This window comes from Rhea americana, unplaced genomic scaffold, assembly GCF_003343005.1.
Source record: "Rhea americana isolate MKP2758 unplaced genomic scaffold, rheAme1 scaffold_39, whole genome shotgun sequence".
NCBI lineage: Eukaryota > Metazoa > Chordata > Aves > Rheiformes > Rheidae > Rhea > Rhea americana.
In genome coordinates this window covers 4,421,813-4,442,540 of record NW_028186523.1, presented here as the reverse complement: position 1 = coordinate 4,442,540, position 20,728 = coordinate 4,421,813, and the positions used below count along the sequence as shown (strand labels likewise).

Sequence of the window (20,728 nt, the reverse complement as noted above, 5' to 3'; positions counted from 1 at the left end):
ATTAAAATTTCTCTTCCATATCAACAATAAAAGACAAAATCATTTTTACTTTCATGAAGAATAAGTTCATGCTCAGACATAATTTTATTACTAACAGGAATTTGTCAGGCAGATTTTACTTTAAAGACAAAGCCTACATAAATTTATAGAACTTTTTTTATCAGTCCTGCTTCTGTAAGTCATCTGTCTACATATATAGTTAACCCTTACTGAAATTTTATTACTGATAACAGTTTTGGACATTTAGAGATATTTGGTAAGACATGTTTATACTGATAGGGAAGACATTTGTGTATGCCAAGCAGTGTAAACAAATTCAGTTATTGCTGGTGCAAAAGTAAGTGCACAAATACCTGCCTCTTTCTTGTGCCTCTGCAAGTGCTAATGTGGCTGAGCCAGATCGCTAACCTAATACAACTTTTTGAAATTTAGTTTTCATCTGGATCAGTTAGTTCCCTCATCTGTTTCAGTGCCCGGTGGCAGACAAAAGCACCRGTGCTGGGAAAAGGGAGGTGAGCAGGAATGGGCAGCTAAAGTCAATGTATAACTATTAGGCATTAGGCTGGCTTTGGCCAYTGGGCAACTAATTCTTGCTAACTTTGAAAATCCTAGCTGTGATATAACAAGTCACATTTAAACAAATAAAAAGCTGCCAAAAAAAAAGCCCTATAAAAATAGGCATATACTAAAAGGATTGTTGTAATTGTATTCATTCATTTGAAATTCTGAAATAGCAGGTATGTACAGGTCAATTTAATCTGTACCCTCCACTTGGATCCATGCAAATGGACCCATCCCCATGTGGATGCCCAGTGAAGAATCCCCCTATAAATATCAAGCTGCAGAAGCAGGGCCATGCAGCAGCTACTGTAGCCCTTCTTGTGCAGAATCAAGTAGCCTTTATAGAGAATTTGTGTGTGTGTATGTGTATGTTAATGATAGGAAGAAATGTGAGTTTCTGTTAGGATGGAAACAAGAAATGAAATATTTCAGAAAAAAAAAAATCTTTTTCTGCTTTTGCCTGCAGCTTCGTCTGAAAGACCTGGACACTAAACAAGACTTGAGCTTTTGCACTGAAGCGCAGTGTCTATTTGGAGAAGATGGGTCAGAGACTGTGACAGAGCTAGCAGCAGTCAGACCAGATAAGACACCACTCAAGGGTATGCTGTTGAACGAAGAAATAAATACACAAGAAAATGCAAAGGCACACACACACAGTTATGAACTGCCTAAAAGAATAAACAAAATGGGCATTTTGTGAAAAAAATCGCTCAAAATTATTTTTAAAGGCTCAGTTAAAACCACTGTGTGATCTGAGGGGTCTTTACTAAGGTGTATTGTTCAATCTTTTTTTCTATTTTAAAGCAAATGACATGTAATGTTTTCACAAAGCTAAGTACTAGTTTGAATATCTGAAAAAGTGCTAACCCCAATTAGTATATTTCTATTGAATTTTTTTGAAAAAGAGCAATTTACATGAGGTGAGAAACTGGATTGCAGATTTAAAAAAAGGCATGCACAAAGTCATAATGGTAAGATTCACATAAGGAAAAAACAATATTTTCTGAAGTTTTATCCAAGCCTAATTTCTGCTCCTGTAGCTCTCTGTTTCACTTTATCATTGTATTTAAAATATTTGATAACATGTTCCTTTGTTCTGATTACACTTTAAGCAATCTTTACAGAAAAACCCTCTCATTCATTATGCTCTGTGAATAGAAGTCTTTAGACATTGAAAAGTATCCCCTTTCACTATCCAGTTGAAAGATAGACTGCAAATGGATTTATATCTTAGTAGCCTGTTATTTAATTCTTCACAGAGTCTACAGAACCCATGTAAAAAAAAAAAAAAAAAAATCTTTGTTGTGCTGTCTCAAGGAATATGTACTACATAACTCATCAGCCAAAAGTCATAGCAAGCTATCCTTTGTGATGAATAACAATAACGTATATGAATAATAGATGAGCCATTTCTCCTGACCAAATTAATTGATAGCAGCTGTAATTATCAAATTTCCAGGCTAAAACAGAATGCAGATGATCTAGAATAAGTGTATTTCAACTTTGTTATTTTTGTGTTTTTTTCTTTTGCAAAATGTTATTACAAATAGTACATTCTAAATCAATTTAAAATCATTAATTAATACGAGAGTTCAAGGCTTGCTACAAAGTCCAATAAGATCAGTTAGGTTATTTCAGCTGATTTCAGCTGCATCTGGATAAGACTCCAGAACTAAGATCACATTTTCCTTTTTTGCAATGTGAACATGGATTGTTACAGTGATTCATAAAGAACGTTTCATATCCAATGTTTTAATGTGTTGTCATGAGATAGTTAGCAGACTGTATGAAACTCAGTTGGAACATTAATGCCAATTAGTATTTCTCCATTATTTGGTCTTGAAATTAATTATTTACCTGGAATAAATTTCTTTATAAGTTTGGTTGTTACATTGCTAAATAGACTGATTTAGTAATGTCCTGTTTCACTGACCTTTCATGACAGAAGTGCTTTATTCAATCAACGTTCATACGGGAACATTGCCTGCATCAGGGACTGATGCGGATGTGTTTATCACAGTATTTGGAGAGCAAGGTGACTCCTGCAAAAGGAGACTAAGGCATTCAAATTTTGAAAGAGGACAGGTAAGTACTGAATAATTTTACTTACTTGTTTAATGTGTTTCTTCTTATTACTGTCTTCCAATACTATTTTTTTTTCAATTATCAAGTACATTGACATGACACTGTGGTAACCTGTGGAGAAAATATGCCACTTACTAAGTATAGACATCTTACCACAATTTGGATTACAATTCAAAAATAGTACTGGTAGCAATAAGTTTAAAAAACACAAAGAAACAGTAACTGTAGAAACTGGAACTGAACCCAAGGACATATAACATTCTGTGGCTTAATATTCAGTTCTCTGGTAAGTTGTAATAGAAATGTCAGAGCTCTCTCCTGTGATTGTTCCTTTAATTTTTTTTTTTTTTAAGATCTGTCCAGATACAGCTAAAAGAGACATTTAAGACATTTAAAATGTGTTTGTTAGCTATCATATGTTAATTAACTGGTTAAAAATAGAATTGTAAACAGATAAAGCTGTCTGTAAATGTTAAACTGTAATTGCTCAAGATAAATCTTAGGGGAAAATTCTATGGTCAAACTTTGCCAACTCACATATTAATGATTATACCTACACAACATATTCACACATATCCTAGACTCAGCCTGGGTATGAGGAAATGTGATTTTTAAAAGATCTTCTGCTTGATCACTGTATACTAAGTCAGGATCCTTATTTATTTTATGTGGTTTCTTAAGATCTTTAGTGACTAGGATGCTTTCCTAGGAACAAATCTGTTCCACCGCTTTGCTAGCCTTACTTACCATTAGACTTTTTTTTCCCTTTATTTGCTCTATAATGTCAAAATATTTTATCTGACATAGAAACATACAAGGGTGGCTGCATTGGTTCAGCACAAAGATTTATCAAGTCCAGGATCTCCTCTCTGATAGTAGYTAATTGCAGGCTTCCAGGGAAGACTACAGAAACAGGAGAAACCCTATACACTGCTCAAACTGTTCATCCAGACTGCAGTGATTCTCGGCTAAGTATATTCTTGAATCAGATGCAACATGTTAGTATTCAACAGCCATAGACAATTTTTTCTTTAATGAATTTGTATAATCTCTTTTAAACATGATTAGCATCCACTATGTCCTGTAACAGTGAGAATCACACTTTCACTATAATCTGTGTAAACCTTCCACATGCTAGTTTTATCTGATGAACCTACTTCTTTTACTGGAAGGGACAATTAATTATTTTCTCCCTCTCACCCTCCCTTTGCCATTCTTGATTTTACAGACTTCTATCTTTATTTGTTCTCTGTTCTTGTACAGAGGAGTATCTTTTTCACCATAGTTACACTTCCTCTTTTTCAGACTCGTTAGTAATATCTTCCCAACCTCTTAAAACATCTTCCAATGCCTACTCTGCTTCTCTTTTTTCTTCTTTGTCTGAAACCTCAGTCTTTAGATTCTTGTTGCTGTAATTAGATTATGTCATACAGTGTGCTCACATGTGGAAAACTTACATTCCTTTCTAATTTCAGTCACTGTTTTACCTGGTGATCTGAATGTATCATTTCATCTTCCTCGTGTCCTTCTTTTCCCACYATAAATGAAGATAATCAATAGTTTAGTCAAAGGTTAAAAGGAGATAAGCATATATATCATTCAAGTAAGTTTACTTGCCTTATTTACTGCTGAGGAAAATGACATACATCTTTCTAAACTATGCTTAATAAACCCTTTATTGTAGAAAGAATGTAGTGTTAGATTCATAGTACCTAGGGAAATCAGCATGAATTGGGAGATATTTAATAAATAGGCCTTAGCATTCCTACCAAAAGTATTAAGTAATATACCTAAATCCTAAATTTACTCTGTGATAGGCTCTGAAATAGCTTTTGCCCATAGGAAAGTGAGCTTGGCATTTGATAGTTCTGTAATGATGTCAGCTCATTACTCAGTAGAAGTGAAACCAAAACAAAACAGAACAGAGCGTATTTTAGGAATTACTAGAAAAAAAGAAGAAAATAAAAACAAGTAGAAAATATAGTCGTGCCTCTAGGTAGTTCTCTGGTGTGCATACATAATAAACGCTGGGCTCTGTTCTGACTCTCTTGTCTTAAAAATGTGACAGGAATGTCCATGGATATGGAATACCTTCTACAGAAGGAATGACTAAGCAAACAAGGACTTGTTTGACCTGGAGAACAGACGATTAGAGGAAGGGTGAGGGAGATAAGATAAAATCGAATGACATAGAGACAACGAGTAATTCTCCTGTTTCTCTTGAAATACAAGGAATGAAGAGCATTCAATGAGACCTGCAGGTGGCAGATTCAAAACAAAAGGAGGTAGCTCTTTACATAGCTCATAATTAATCCAAGATACTTTGTGCCAAAGATATTGCAGATGGTAAAATGCACGTAGGCTGAAAAAGCCACTGCGCACTGTCATGGAAGACTGTTTCACTGAGTGCTCTTGAATAGAAAGACATACTCTCTGCTCAGAAAATCCCTGGACCACAAATTGCTAAAGCCTGGGAGAGTTTATATTCAAGAAGTATTTCCATGTACAATCTACCCTATTTATTGGCAGCTGTAGGAGACAGGGTACTGGACTAGAGGGATCTGTGGTCTGACATAGTCCTATCAGTCATTCTTTTTACAAGAAGTAGATTAATAAAAAGATTGGGATGAGGTTTTAGTGACAGTATATAAGAAAAGGAGATGGAAGAAAGGGACAAGAATGGCAAGCTGTCATAAGGGACAGGATTATATCAGCAACATCCCTGGAAMATATGGAAAGAACAGCCAAAGAAGACAAAATTAAGGAAACTTGAGATGTAGGGAAAAGGGGATCTCTCTTGACTGATAAAAGGCTTGAGTATGAGGACAAGCAAGAAGACAAAAATTATCAGCAAAATATAGGAAAAACTTTTAATTTAATTAAAAAATAGGAAATGTAATGATATAAACCAAACGTACACTCTTGCTAATGCTGCAGTGAGTAATTTAATATATTATTACGAGAATTCATTGATAACAATGGGTGATTGTGACCACTGTTGTCTAATGGCTGTTAATTATTATCACAAAGAATGAAACTAATGATAGATCCCTTTTTCAGACAGAGTTAGTTGTGAAGGACCATGAATAGTAGTAATACAGGCTATTCCCTGTGGGTCAAGGGCCATGTAGACTGAAAAGAAAATTATATTTGGCTTGGAACTACAAAGAATAAAATTAAAAAGCAGTGAGTGCTCCCAAAAAGTTATTTACAAGCTGTTTCTCACAGCTATATCCTATTTTGGGCTGCTTATGAATTACATGAAGGGCTGTAACTTGCCATGGTAACTGTTTGGGGAGATCATGGATATGTCAAGATAAGAATGTTGGAAATCCTAAATCTGTGAGAGGAATAACAACTCCAATGTTTCTTTTTCGGAGCACATTGTAGAGAATAGTCCCACACAGACAGGGGAATGGACCAGATGACATAATTCTTTTTAAAAATCATCTCTTCTTTTGTTGTTTTCTGGTCCTCATGCTTTCTCCTGCCTGGTGGAAAATTGGTTGGCAACAAATAAAAATTACAGCGTCTGTTTCTACCATCCATCTGTTTTTTTTTAATGTCACCCACACACATGCCCATGTATCTGCCCACTCTCTCATATTCTCTCTTGCACAGAACACATTCATTCTCTCACTCACATAATTTATCCATCCCAACATGGATTTGTGCAGTTGCCATTTAGCTTTTGTTTACTGGTAGTCGTAGCAATATTTAAACAGATGTCTATTTACGTCTGAAGAGCACATTAATTCTTGCCTATATGTATGCACAGCCTTAGTTATACTTTATAATGTCAGCATCATCCTTTGTTTGCATAGTCATCAACAGTATCAGTATTTCTGTTCAGAGTTGAGTAATAAATTTCCCATGTGAAAAAAAAGAAGACTTAGAATACAAAAGGCTTTGAAACATTTGAAAATAAAGTGCCTTATTTAAACCAAAGTTCCATTTACCAGGTATGTTCTGACATTTCTAGCACTCTCTCTTGTTCAGTTATGTGGGATTGGTAAAGCAAAGGCTACAGAGCCTTGCTGCAGCTTTCATGAGGCTTCTGCAAGTGAATTCATGACCTGAAGTTTCTTTCCATCCAGACTTCTTTAGGATGTTTTTGGTAATAGAACCTGAGATGCAGAGATAATGTGAAAGGGAAAATGTATGTATTCAAGGACCCACATATTTTATGAATGATAAGGTCTCCAAATACGAGCCTATGATATCTTTCTTTGCTATCAGGAAGAAAAGGATATTTCAGACTGAAAGGAATTTGTCTTTCCAAAGATAATTTTTCTAAAGATATTTTAAAAATGAATAGGTTAATCAGTTTTATGCTATTGATTTTGTCTTTATTTTCTTAGGTTAGTATATCTGAATTGAAAGCGATAGACCTCGGACTGTTAAGCCAAGTACTTGTTGAGCACAGTAATATGGGTTATGGAGCTGGATGGTATCTGGACCAAATTATCATCCATGAATCAGACAAGACTGATGGCCAATATGTGTTTTTATGCCGACAATGGTTAGACAGCGGAATTGGTGATAAACAGACAGAACGAATGCTGAGACTTCTTGGAAAAGTCAGAAATGGGATGTTGACGGGAAAGATTCATGGTAAGGTCTAGAATCATCAAAGCTTGATTTGGCTTTTGTTTTAATTGTAAATTGTATTATTTTTTCAGATTATGTTTAAGACTAAAACAACTATATAGAAATATAACTTAGATGTGAATAACATCTTTCAGAAAACTGTCCCTCCAAATACTTTCCAAAGCTGGTAAATACGGTTAAAATGTTCAGAGAAGAAAGACTAGCATTAAGTGATGGAGGCAATGAAGAAAGTGCATTTTTAGTTGAGGCTTGTAAAAAGATGAAGCAGAAAGAGGTAGGTTGCTCCATATGGCAGTCAATGCAGAGCAGAAGGCTCCTGCAACAGAGATGAAATCACAAGAAGAGATACAAAAACTCTTCCTTTAGTAGAATGAAATTTTCCCGTATGTTCACATATTTGCAAAAATCATTTGCTTCTATTTGCAGTTTTCTTTTTTACTTAAATCAATGGCATGAGTTCCTGCAGTTACTTGAGGAGAAACCAATTTTCTATTTAAAACGTTTAAAGAAAAAGAGGACCAAAATTCAGACATACAATTTAGACACTGAACAACTCAGACAACTGAAAACATGTCAAGTCTTCTATTCCTTGCCATAGCACAGGTTTTCTTAGCTCTCTCACGTGTCCTTTCTGAAGATGTAAAATGTTGGTTTAGGTCCATTTATGAAATTTGAATTAGAAATGGTAAATCAGCCTATGTTAACTAATTTGAAGTTGTCTAACCTAAATCAGCAATTTTGTAAAAAGATCTTCATTAATTTATATGCTCATGGATATTCCATTTTATACTTTGAGGGTTTTATATTATACATAATTGCAGGCGCAGGTGGTAGTATGTATTCTCTTATTTATCTACCCATTCTTTGTCCAGTAGCATATATTTTGTATCATCTAAGGAATATAAAAATAATGCTGCTGAGATAACAGAAGTATAGCATGGAACTATGAGCATAGGATGAGGGGCTTTGAGATAAAATCATCAAAATATTGACAATTTTTAAATAAGAAATTCCTATATTGTGTCATTGCAAATATTCTCAGTCTCTAAAAAATTAGTCTCCATAGGTGCCTTTTATAACCACAGAATGAGGCAGGCTTCTCCTGAGATTAATTCAGAGCATCAGCTGAAGGTTGAGCAGAATCTTCTTTCTTAGCTGGTAATATAAAAAGTGTGAGAAAACTTGTATCCTTATTTGTAAAGCTTAACTAGTCTGAATGTAGCTATGTAACAATGTTCTTCTTCCTCTGCTTCCCACAGACATATAGTCCGCAAAATTTTGAGTTCAAGCTTGCTAATATTTTCCAAAACCTATGATTAATAATATTCAGTGCTTTATCTATTCAAAATCAATCCTGTTCTTGATATATAATAACTTCAAAAAGAATATTACAAGCAATCACAGAGCCTAAAAGGAATAGAGAAAAGACTGATCAGCAAACAGCACTACATCTTAGAGGTCAGTAAGCATAAGGATGCAGTGGGAATTGCTAAATGTCAAGCTGAGTCAGACTTTATAAGAGAATTAAAACAAATAGCAAGGCTCTTCAATCATTTACTTATAAAGTAAACAGGGAAACGTGAACAAGGAAAGATACGTGACTATGCGGGAACAATACAGCAGAGACTAAAGGTGAAGTAGGTAAAATCCCTAAACAAATTCAACACTGTTTCCATTGAGGGCCCATAATGTTGGCAAGGGAAGCAAAACCAAAGTTGTTAATGGGAATGAGGCTATCAGAAATCACCAGATCTGAAACACAAATGGAACTTTGAGAGCTTTCTGTACTCAACCAAAGGAGTCTCTGTCTATTAGGAAATTAGGAATTAGGACATTAGAATTAGGAAATAAAATAGCAGATCTAGCAGCAAGGAAATGACTTCATGAAGACAAAAAATGTGACTTGAAAACAGTAAATGCAATATTTTTAAAAATGGAAAGCATAGTATAGATGACTATAGACCTAGTAATCAATCATACGCAAATTTTTAGAACACACATTAAATAAAAGAATAGTTCAGATAACAGAGGTTGTAGGAAATGAGAAGAAATGCATCATGAGTTTGCTAAAGATAGATTGTCAAACAAAGTTGATATTTTTTTAGAAATATTTTTTCCCAGTAGGAGAAATATAGTAGCATCTAATGTGTCTAAATTTCAGTACTGAATTTTATTTGCTTAATGGGAAACTATTAGCTAATAATTAGAAAGCAGAAAGTAGTAGTAAAATTAAAAATTGTAATGAGCTGGAGAAGGGAGAATGAACATGCTAATGAAATTTGATGATGCTAAAAACTCAAGGAATACTATTAGGAGGATTAGGAGGTTGTGTGATAAACTCAAAGACTTTGAGAACTGGAAGAAAAACATTGGAATGGAATTCTGTAGACACAAAGCTTGAACACAATTAGACCTGCTAACTATTTAAGTCTTAATTCTTGTACAGGTTCCTAATTTCCATTGATTTCATTTGGAAATTACGAATCAAAGTAGTAGATAAGAATGTAAAAAATGTATTAGCTCTGTATTTCCATGCCTTGTAATTATTTCTGCTATACGAGCTCCTCAGTGGGATATGAGTAGGAGAAATATCTGGGTTTCTTATGTTATCACAGGATAATGTTGAGAAAACAATGTGATGTGATTATGGGTAAAGTAATTGTAACCCTATATGTAATGAGGCATTAGCAATAAAGATACAGAAGAAATAATGCTATTGTATAAAGAAACAACAATATTTCATCTGGAGTGCTGGGTACTATTTTGGTCACTTGTGTCCAAAAGGCCTTGTTCATACTGGAATAGTTGTAAAGAAGATATAAGATGCTGATCAAGGATGTGTCAAGTCTTTCTTGGGAGAGGGTATTGAAAAAGCTTGGTGTAGTTAGACTAGCAAATTGAAGGCTGAAAATGGATGCAGTAGTGATCTATCAAATTAATGGGGGCTTACATATCTAGGAGGGAAAGGAGTTACTTATGCTAACAGAAAAAGTTACATAAAAATAAATGTATTTCAGCAGTCCATTAATGCCATTCTGTGAAAATTAAAAGATTTCTGAGCAGGAGAGAATGAATTTTTAGCATTGTTGTCTTTTAGATTTGACTAAAGAGAAGTCAAGAAGCTTAACGCAGCTGCTTTCAAATCAAATCTTGACAAATTTATGAAACGGATTATATGGTATAGGATACATGTAGTAGTAGAAAGTAGGGTCCACTAGAAATAACACTTACAGGCCTGTGCTCCTAGGCAACTGTCCACTGATAGTTTAAAGTCTATTTCAGTACTAAAAGGCTAAAATATCTTGGATTATGTCACTGTGAATATGGTGAATTTTCACTTCACGTCCATCTTTTTCATGGATATGCTTGGTTTCACTTATTTTTAATGATCATAGACATGAAAATGGTAGCTATTTATGATTAGCCAAAATCATAAATTAGAAAACCAGCCTTTGGCTTGCTCGGAAACACAGCTCAGCTATCTTAATAAAGGTCAGTTGTGCTCAATTCTACACCAGCCCAGGTGATAAAARCCTCCTTGTAGAAGTCATGATTTTTTAAATGGAAATCATAGTCTCGAAGAGCTCGGAGAATTCTATATATTCTCTTACCATGAATGAACATGTTAAAACCAGTTTAGTCGGTGGGGTGCAGGTGGCTGACCCTCCAAAATGTCTTGCCATTTGGAGGTTTAACTGAACATCTCCGTTCGTTATGGAATCACAGACATTATGCAGGAGCCTACCTAGTCTGCCTCTGCAGTCCTTGTGAGGACTTATGGCTGTCAATACAGCTGGAGTTTTAAAAAGGAAAAGTGCTTCAAGCTAGACCTTTAGTTTGAACACTAATTGCTATTTCTTTTTAATGTAATTTTTCATTTTTCTTATAAAGTAAAACTGCTGATTTGGGTGTTTTCTGTGTTCTTAAAGCAGGAAAATCTATGAAGTATTGCACAGAATTATTTTTAATCTCTCACTAAACATCTTCTTTACAGAACAAACGAATAMAGTTTTGTATTTTATTGGAGTGATAATTTTGGTTATATGTGATAAAAATACCACATTTCAAGTTTTAAATCAGTTTATCTCATCAGCACCTTGTTAAATAATATTTGTAGAAATATTAACATTCTAGTTTAAATAGCTCCTCAAACAGCTGAAATTAAAGAAAGAATGCAAACGTGATAGTGGGTAATACCTWGTAGGAGAGGTGCACTTGAGTGGTGATAAATCAAAAAAATATTAAAATCATTAGATGAAACATTTATGAGGGGATAGAGAGTAATGAACTGGCATGGTTCTTCATAAGTTTCTAACATGTAACTGGCTATCTTGTATGCATGGTCCATCTTTATTACACAAAGGCCACAGTCCAGATCTGTTTCTCTGTATGTGTACTAAATTAGTGATAATCAGTGAAATTGTTGTATTTCAGGATTCTATCTCAATGCAAACATAGGATTGAGTTTCTAGTCACTCACTAACTCACCCTATTACTAATTCCTGAATTATTTTGGATATTCAGCCAATCTATTAATTATTTTCTGCTATTTTGCTTCAACAGGAACTTGGGATGTCCTTGTCACAACTAGTGATGTTTCTTCTAATTCCATAAGTCCTAAAATGTCTCTAACTGTATGTGGTGAAAAAGGTACCTGTACTTCAGTCACATTTCCCAAAGGATCTCTTAAAAAAAAGCAGATTTATGAGACTTCAATTGAATTAAATAAGAAATTCAATACTATATGCAAAGTTCGCCTAGAAGTTGAAGAAGCTGGAGAAGGAGAGACTTGGCATTGCTGTGAGGTAAAAAAATAATAATTATTATTATAGATTACATAATTATTGTAAAATTCTATTTTTTCATATTCTATTACATCCAGTTTCTGTTTGAAATTACATAATACTTAATTTACTAAAGTAACTGGATCTGGTAACACTTGTGGTGTGCTAACTTCAGAGTGTACTCAAAAAACTTTTTAGAATACCTTTGAATAACAAAAAACTTGCAAATCTTGTAAGTGGATTTCTGGAGGGTATATACACAGAYATGCCATTATCTATAGCATATTCAGAGATCTCTTTTCAGAACTGTAGCCACTGGCATGCGTGGCAGTATTTCCATAATTCCAAATTGGCTGTTGCATGTTGTGGATCCAGTGATGCAAGGCAAATAATTAAGTAAGACACTAGCAATGTCTTTTGATGAAAATATCTGCCATTTAAGTTGGCATGTGAAAAAAATAGGTGAACAGCAAAAGTGACAATTTTTCTTCTGATGTCCAAGATGCTGAAGCTAAAATCTGACATCACATAGAAATTGCTATGGCACTTTACTATACAAAAAATATCTTTATCCTCTTATACTGGCAAAATGAAAAGAAGTCTAAGGAAAAAAAAATCATCTTTCAAATTGCAACTATACTATTTCCCTTATTGTATTTTGTTCTCATTAAAAATTGGAGAAAAAAATAATTTTCATCTCTGATACATAATATTAAATAGAGAGCTGAAACCCCCTGACATTTAACTGGTAGGCAGGTTGTTAATTTTGTCTTCCTAGCCAAATAAAATATTCCTTAGTAACAAATCTATTGATAAAATTAATACTGCTTCTTGGAGATTTTAGGAAACAGTGGATCACAGTGAAATGTGACAGAAACTCGGCACTTGCAAACAATGACATTATTAGCCTGCTTTTCTTCCTTAGGTCACAGCAATGACTCAACACTGAATTAGAAGAAAAATCACTTTCATTTATATAGATAAAGACAACATCCATATTTACATTAGGTAGGATTAAAAAGAGATAGAAATATAACCTTTTCTGCCTTGTGATGTATATTCTCCCATTGTCCCACAGATTTCATAGCAGGACTGATTGAATCCTTGTATGAAATATCTAGGTTGGGGATAATATCTATTATCAAAGACAGGTTAGCAATCTATTTACGCGGCTGGTCTGAACCAAGGTGGTCATTTCTTTGCTATTTTATTTTGATTTTACAAGACCAGACTTCATTGGAATTTCCCCTTTCTATCACAAGTAAATGCAGGTGCTTCAGTTGGTTGAATTCCATATTTAGATTCAGAGCTTACTTTTATAGCCATCACTACAAAATAATTCTCTTGATGTTTTTGAGGAAATTGAAACTATTATGACAGATTGTCCAGGACAAAAAAAAAGTAAAATATGCKTTTTTTCCTAGAGGATGTAATAGCTCAGAGATAAGAACATCTTTATTCTTGCCTCTTTCTGTTCTTGAAGAAATATAACATAGTAAATGAAATCTGATTTTCAAGAAACTTCAGGAAAGTAGATGTTAGTATGAAAGAGAAATTATATTAACTTTGCACTATACTTTGTACTTCATTTAAAAAAAAATCTTTCAATGTATCTGTCATCATGAAATAATAATAGTAGTTCTTTGAAGACAAAAATAATCCTGCCACCTACCAATGAGAATTGCTAAGCAAATATGGTGAACTTACCAGGCTAAGTGTTTGGTTGTTTTTAAAACGTAGTATGTTAGATCATGAAGAAACGAATGAGTAGGCCTTTCCTGTGCCCTATTCAGAGGGGGGTTCCACCCTGCAGCATGCTTTCAGGTACTTTGGTCTAGYTTTAGGTAGTTTAGAGAGTTATAGTAGCTTAGAGAGTTAGACAAGTTAGCTTGTCTTGTAGCATAGGTGGCAGTTCTGTAGTGCGAGATGCCTCGTTGTTAAAATTAGTTTCCTGATAGCAAGACTTAGCCACCTTGCTCAGTATCATCCTTTTATCACTTTATATACAGTAGTTTTTAGRCCTCAAAAATATTCAGTAATGTAATCAATGCATATGTACAGATAATATATACGTCATAAAAACATACTTGATTTCTATTTTTCAGCTTTTTCAGCTCCCAGAAACACTTAATTTTTTTTTCTCTAGCTACTCTGAATGAGAAAACATTCAGCACTGAAAAATGTTACTGCATACTGACATTTCTCAAAAACTGAAAGGGTCATATCACTAGTACACTGGATGAATAAGTTACATAAAAGAGCCTTTCTGAACCATTCGAAAACATTATCCCCCTTACTGCAGTCTCTACAACAATAACGTTGACAACATTTTAATTCTTTTTAATTATGAAAATCTCTATCCCATCCCTTTTAACAGACTGCTTTCAAAAACATTTTAGAATAATGTGTTTCCTCTTCCACAGTATTATTGAGACTGCRTGTTCTCTCTCATCTGTGAGTAGTAGCATGTTTCTTGCTCTAGTCTGTATTAGAACTCATGACGCAGACACTACAACCATTATTTCTTTTTGTTCTCTATTTAGGTAAAGCTTCAACACAGAGAAAGTAAAAATACTCTAGAATTTCCCTTTTCTCGCAATTTTGCAGATGATGAAGGATTAACAGTGGCAGAGCTTCCAGTTCTCACAGCTGGTTTTCCTTTTCCAGCAGGTTTGTTGCAAATCAGAAACATTGGAAAAAAATTGGTCAATGATGAAGGCTAAGATTTTCAGAATAGTCCAAAAGATTTAGGAGATGCATTCTATTCATTTTAACAGTGATGCATGGCTAGGTGCAGTCTACTCAACTGTTTAAAAAAATCTGTCTGTGTATATTGTTGTATCTCAGTCGTGCATTTTGCATTCCAAGTCTGATTGATATAATCTGGGGACACGTAAAAGAGCAGGCATACAGCGCTGAAAATGTTAACAGGGTTTTGAACAGTATGCAGAGTTCAGCTCTTTCTTTATATTATTTAGTTCTTTCGCAGAGGAAACCAAAGGAAACAAGTTTAGTAGTGTATTTTCAGATAAGACAGAGATACATGACCCCCTAACACCAGAAATTTATGTTTGTGTTCCTAGAATTTCAGGCATTCTTGTCCTGTGACCTAGTGGTAAAATATTTTAAAATGCTTTTGTATGAGTTGTGTCTTCATCTCAAGACTAGATTGATTTCRTTTGCTCTGTGTACCTTAAGAAAATTCATAACTAGAGTTAATGAAGAGTGCAGCAGCTCTCGCCCTAAATGGATATTCTACMAGGAGAATATTCCAGTCCCCTCTGTATGTTTCCCTGGAATTTAAGGGTTTCATTCAGTAGTCCAAGTAATCAGTACATTGCCTGCCTTTTTTTCCCTGGATTTCCATAACTAGCCTCAAGAAAGACACTTGGACAGAAGCTCCATGACTGTGAACTGAAAAATGCTACTGGAATATTCCCTGAAAAGTCACTTTGCCTTTTATCCACTTTCACTTTTTGCTCAATGACCATCGACATTTAAAACTTTAGGAATGCTGTTCCTTCTTCTAAGGAGCATTTAGCACGAGGACAAACACTGTTTTCTCTGTGTCCTGCCTGTGATTTTTGCCTTTTCAATTGAATGTTCTAGGGATGTTGCTTCTTTGTTACTTCGGGGGCCAGATCACCAGTGTCTTCTGCATTTCTCTGGGAGTTCAAATKAGTATTTAACATAAACAGTCAGTCAAGAACTGCCCAAATGAGGAATTATAATAAGTTATCAGAGAATACATAACCGTTCTTGAAATCGCCTGCTGAAGCAAATAGCTAAACTAGTACAGTGTAGAATAGCCAACCAATGGCTGGACCATGATCCAGAGGAAATACAGAAGTTACCCTCTTTCTAGCTGAGCTCCATTTCGGTTAAATCCAATGAAGCTCAGAACAGAGCTGTGCTTTTTGAGTAATTTAGTGTCATCCATACCTTAGGGGACATTTTTCAGGAGTGTTAYGCATTTAAATTCATACAAGTGTGGGGTGGAGTATTATTTACATGTATTTGTAGCAASTGGTGATGTGTTCATTATCTTCTTTCACTTTTTTTTCTCTGTGTTTCAGACCCACTCACAAACTGTTTAGCTTGTTATTTCTAATTACAGTAGTTCTTAAATTTTAATTACAATGCTTCTATGTGCTTTTCTAACCACTGTAATTTTATTTGCCCTTTGATCACTTTGAGCAGGAATAAAAATGAAAATATAATAGAAATTTATTGAATAGCATCTTTTGTTTACTAATTAAACTTCTTAACATTTGTTTTACTTGTTAAGATTTACTACATCTTTCTTTTTTTCCCCCCCAAAGTGAAAAACTATATTCTCTATATCACTACGGGATCATCCCCTGGGTCAGGAACAGATGCAGATGTGTATGTCATGCTGCAAGGTCTCTTGGGAGATACAGGCAGAAGAAAATTAGTAAGAAAAGGAGATGATCATTTCACTAAAGGAAAGGTAAGATTATCACCTCTGTACGATATTTTTCCAATTCATGTGGACTTAATGTATGATAGAGTCTCTGAARTCTAATTTGCAATGCTCTGTATTTTTGTGTATATGTGTGTGCATATCTGTATCTATCTTACKTAAAATATACTAATGTGTATGCTAACAACTCTGATAAAGTAATAAAATGACAATATCAAGCATTTCTAGGTTCAGTTTTGCCAATATTGAAGGTTTTCAAATTACATACCAGTGGTTTTCCTGGGTATTTGCTGACAATAGGGCAATGAAGAGACTCCATTTCCATTAATTCATTTTTCGCTTGCCAGTCTTCAGGGTAAGGCTCCTTTCCCTGCCTTCAGCCTTTCCACTGGCAGTCCACCCCTGGTTCCAGCTCTTGTCCCCTGTAGACAGTCAGGTGTTACTCCCCTCCAGAGATTTCTTAGGTCTTCAGAGGAGAGAGTCTCCCTGCTCATAGATGCAGGCCAGCCAAAGACCAKCACGGCTGCCAGAGATGCATTTGCTTGTACCATCGTCAATACAAACAGAAATTTGAGGGAATTTAGCTAATAAAACTACTGCAGAAATGAAGGAAGATTTAGAACAAAATGTCTTTGACACAAACCCTAGTCCRTGTTGGAAGCTATAGATAAAGGGAGTGAAACTTTCTCATGAAAAGATACTAGATTTTTTTAAACATATAATAATCAATGTGTTTGTATTTTCTGTAGATATTTACTTTAAAATTAACTTTGAGGTTAAAACAATTAAAAAAAAATTCTGAAACCTACATTTGGTATAGAAAATTTCTCTTGGGATAGTTTATCAAAATGAAAATAAGTGTCTCATAACCAGAAGTGCTGAGCATATTTTACAATAGACAGTTGCCTATATTTCTTACAGTGTGTACACTCCTATACCTTCTTGAAATCTCAGTGAATACTATGACTATGATATTCTAACTCCTCCTTGCATTTAGTTTAGAAACATCATGCAGTAAACTATTTCCTYCTGCTGGTGCCAGCCTCTCAAAAAGAGGGTTTATCTAAGGAGGTCAACTTGCAGCTCAGCTTGTATTGTAACCAAAGYAGAGGCATAATATGTGAGATTAGGAGAATCTCTTCTAATTCCCAGTCCTGTGAATTCAGTGGGAGTTGGAGGGAGTCATTACCTTGCTAGATTTGATCCATTTGGAATTATTATTCATAAGAGAATGAAGATACTTTAAATCTTTSTTTTTGAAGGCGCTAAATATTTGTAAATGAGTATATTCAATTTTGAAAAGRCACAACTATCTTCCTTAATTTTGAAATTCAATTTATGGTTTATTGATAAACTATATATATGAGTTAATGCATTTYTGAACTGCATCCTTTTGGTCTCATGGAGTAAAAATAGTTTAACRTAAATGAAATTGCTTTTAGCAAAGTAACAGAAAAACAGAAAAGTCTTGATTTGTTCCTTGTCCAGTGAAAATAAAACAGAAATATTTGGCTGATCAATAAAAAGAAGATTTATTCTGCAGGCAAGACTCCTGCCTTTGCAGCAACATTTTGTTCAAAGCATCTTTTGGAAATTTCCCAATGTTTTCTTTGCTTCATCTCTAAAGAGACTGTCAAGTGTAGAATGCTTCTTTCTATACCAGCCCAATCTCATGTTGTGCTGAGCACTCCTGCAGTCAGAGAATCTGGACTTGKTAGTTTGGGGGATTTTGGATTATAACAGACATGGAATTTGCATTCTGAATCTTCATGGTTGTTCCGACATTTTAAATATGCTTTTCCTTGCAATGTTTTTTTSCTTGACTATACAGTAACAGCTAGTGATCTGGAACACTGTTTCTGTTAGAAATCATATCAAAATATGGTTTTAGTCTCACAGAATGTCTGCACTGCTGCAAACAACATCTTAGCAATGCAGACATGCRTAGAAATATTTAAATATTTTGAGGACTTTGTGGTAGATTCAAGKACATTCTTCTCATTTAGTAGGTCTTTCATTTACATAAGCTGGGTTACATGAAGGTAAAAGACTGAATTAGCTTTTTATCTCTGAAAAGTTGCCTTTGAGTCTTTCCAAAGTCCTTACATCTGTGAAGCTATTTAGAAGTGGTAGATGAACTGATGTGCATGAAATTATCACTTCACTAGTCAGCTCCCTGTAGCTTACCCCGTGTTGGAGGAAGTACCACAGTCACCAAGAAAGCCAGGTTTCTAGTGATCTCTCCAATAAATGATGAGAGGACCAGATTTGCAAGAGCTACATTATTTCAAATTGGTCTGATACGGATGCCATGTTTGATGTTCTCCTAAAAGCTATCAGGGCAGGCAGAGTAACCTCAGTGCACTTCATGCAGTTCAGGTTTTATTATTCCTATTACTATTTATTCATAAGTATGATTCATATGAATCAGTTTAATTCTGATGCTACCAACTACAGTCTTCAACTAAATATAGACAATTCATACATTTTGTAATAATCAAGACCCTGCTATATAAAATCATCTCAGTCTTACAATACCTCTATATTCCTTCCAGCACTCACCACTASAGTTAAATTCCTTTGTGCCTTTTTTATATGGTCTTTGATGAACTTGCTGTGTGTTCTGCCATATGGCTGTGAGTTAGCCACACATTTCCTCTTTGAGAATGTGGCTTTTTTCTTCAGATCAGTTCCATCAAAAATGGTAAACTACACTGGATATGTTATGAGTAATATTTGAGTATTTTAACCTCTGTATGATGCAGATGGCTGGTATTTTAAGTACCCCRAATTATTGAAACAGCAAAATCTCTGGGAATTTTTACTTCATTCTATTAGTTGTTGGAAAGAGACAGGGCTTTATCCTGCCCTATATTTAGACATCAACTGCTCAGGTTGGTACCATGGTAACTGCAGCACATACAAAAATTGTCAGTAAGAGGTGACTGCTGGTGTTCAGTTTCGGTGCTTRCTTACAGATTAAGCACTGGTAATTTTAAAGATTACTTCAAAAAAAGAACATCTGTGACAGAATACACTGAATATGGCCAGAATGTGGGACAATATGTGCTGTGGCCTCTATTAAGAAGTCACTATTTGTCTGCAGTGCCCGTATCACATCCCATCTAGGACACTACTGTTCTGTTACTGCTGATAAAACTCTCTTCTGGGGAAAGCATATCTGACATGGTGATTAAATAACTGCAAAATGCTATTGATCAAAATATATTAATCACAGTGATAGGCTGCTGGCCAAGATAGTGCAGTGCAGAAATGAACAGTAAGATGGCCTGGTCATCCAGCAGAAGRATTATTCAGAGGAAAGCTAGGAAAATATGGAAAGCCATTATAGTGAAGGAAAGACTAATGGAGGTTGTCAAAAACTGTAAGGATAAGACCAGAAATAAAGAACACGATGAACAGATTATATAATCCTGGAACAGTGTAAAATATCTGAGCCCTGTATGGTCTCGGTGATACCTCTGGGGTGGAATTTCACAGTTGSTAATAGACTTAAAGCAGGTAAACATAGAACATACCATTAAAATCACCTAGTCTGACTTCTTTCATAACACAGGCCACCATATTAGAGTTATCTGAAAAACTAATTTTGGTTTCCTGGCATATTTTTCCAGGCAAGAAAAAATATAAAACTTTGTTGCCAAGAATTAAAGAGTGGACAAAATTAATTAAAATTAATTACTTGAGGAGTTGCTCTCTTTTTACTTATACTTCAAAATTAAATTAAAGGAATCAAACTGCTAAAAACGAAATTTACCTCACCTAGCTTTAGCTATAATGTACATGTCTTTTCTAACATGATAGTTTGAGCTTCTTCTGCAACTGTGGAGTGAAATCGATGTTTTCAGGAGGTGGTTACCTTCTTTATTTTAGACGTTTATCTTAAGAGGGAATGAATTATCCTCAGAGGGTGCCTATTGCTTTCTCAGGAACTATGCTTTCAGGGGAACTTGACCAACTATTTTACAATAGATTTTATTTTAGATAGGCAAGTTAGGTGAGTGAATTCTATGCAGATTAATTTCATTTTTTTAAACGTAAAGATAATCTTAAAATAAAATACAGCTGATTTTATTAGCTCAATTCATCATGAACTTAAAAATAAATATGATCAATCCAAGTCTGCATTTTTCAGCAAATAAAATATTCAATGATTTTCCCCCTATGCAACAAGAACTGAGTTAATTTTAGTTCCAGTCCAAAAGCTTTGACTGAGTTAAAG

The 20,728-nt window shown here is 34.6% G+C and overlaps 1 protein-coding gene across 1 annotated transcript in view; it reads left to right on the top strand.

Moving 5' to 3' along the window:
- Positions 1-20,728, top strand: part of RP1 (RP1 axonemal microtubule associated) — a 174,425-nt gene that overhangs the window by 129,369 nt on the left and 24,328 nt on the right. Inside the window, exons 42-47 of the mRNA XM_085313516.1 lie at positions 1,028-1,160; positions 2,507-2,646; positions 7,008-7,260; positions 11,821-12,062; positions 14,585-14,711; positions 16,364-16,512. Of these exons, the coding sequence (XP_085169642.1) occupies positions 1,028-1,160; positions 2,507-2,646; positions 7,008-7,260; positions 11,821-12,062; positions 14,585-14,711; positions 16,364-16,512 (1,044 nt within the window). The remainder of the gene's footprint in view (positions 1-1,027; positions 1,161-2,506; positions 2,647-7,007; positions 7,261-11,820; positions 12,063-14,584; positions 14,712-16,363; positions 16,513-20,728) is intronic.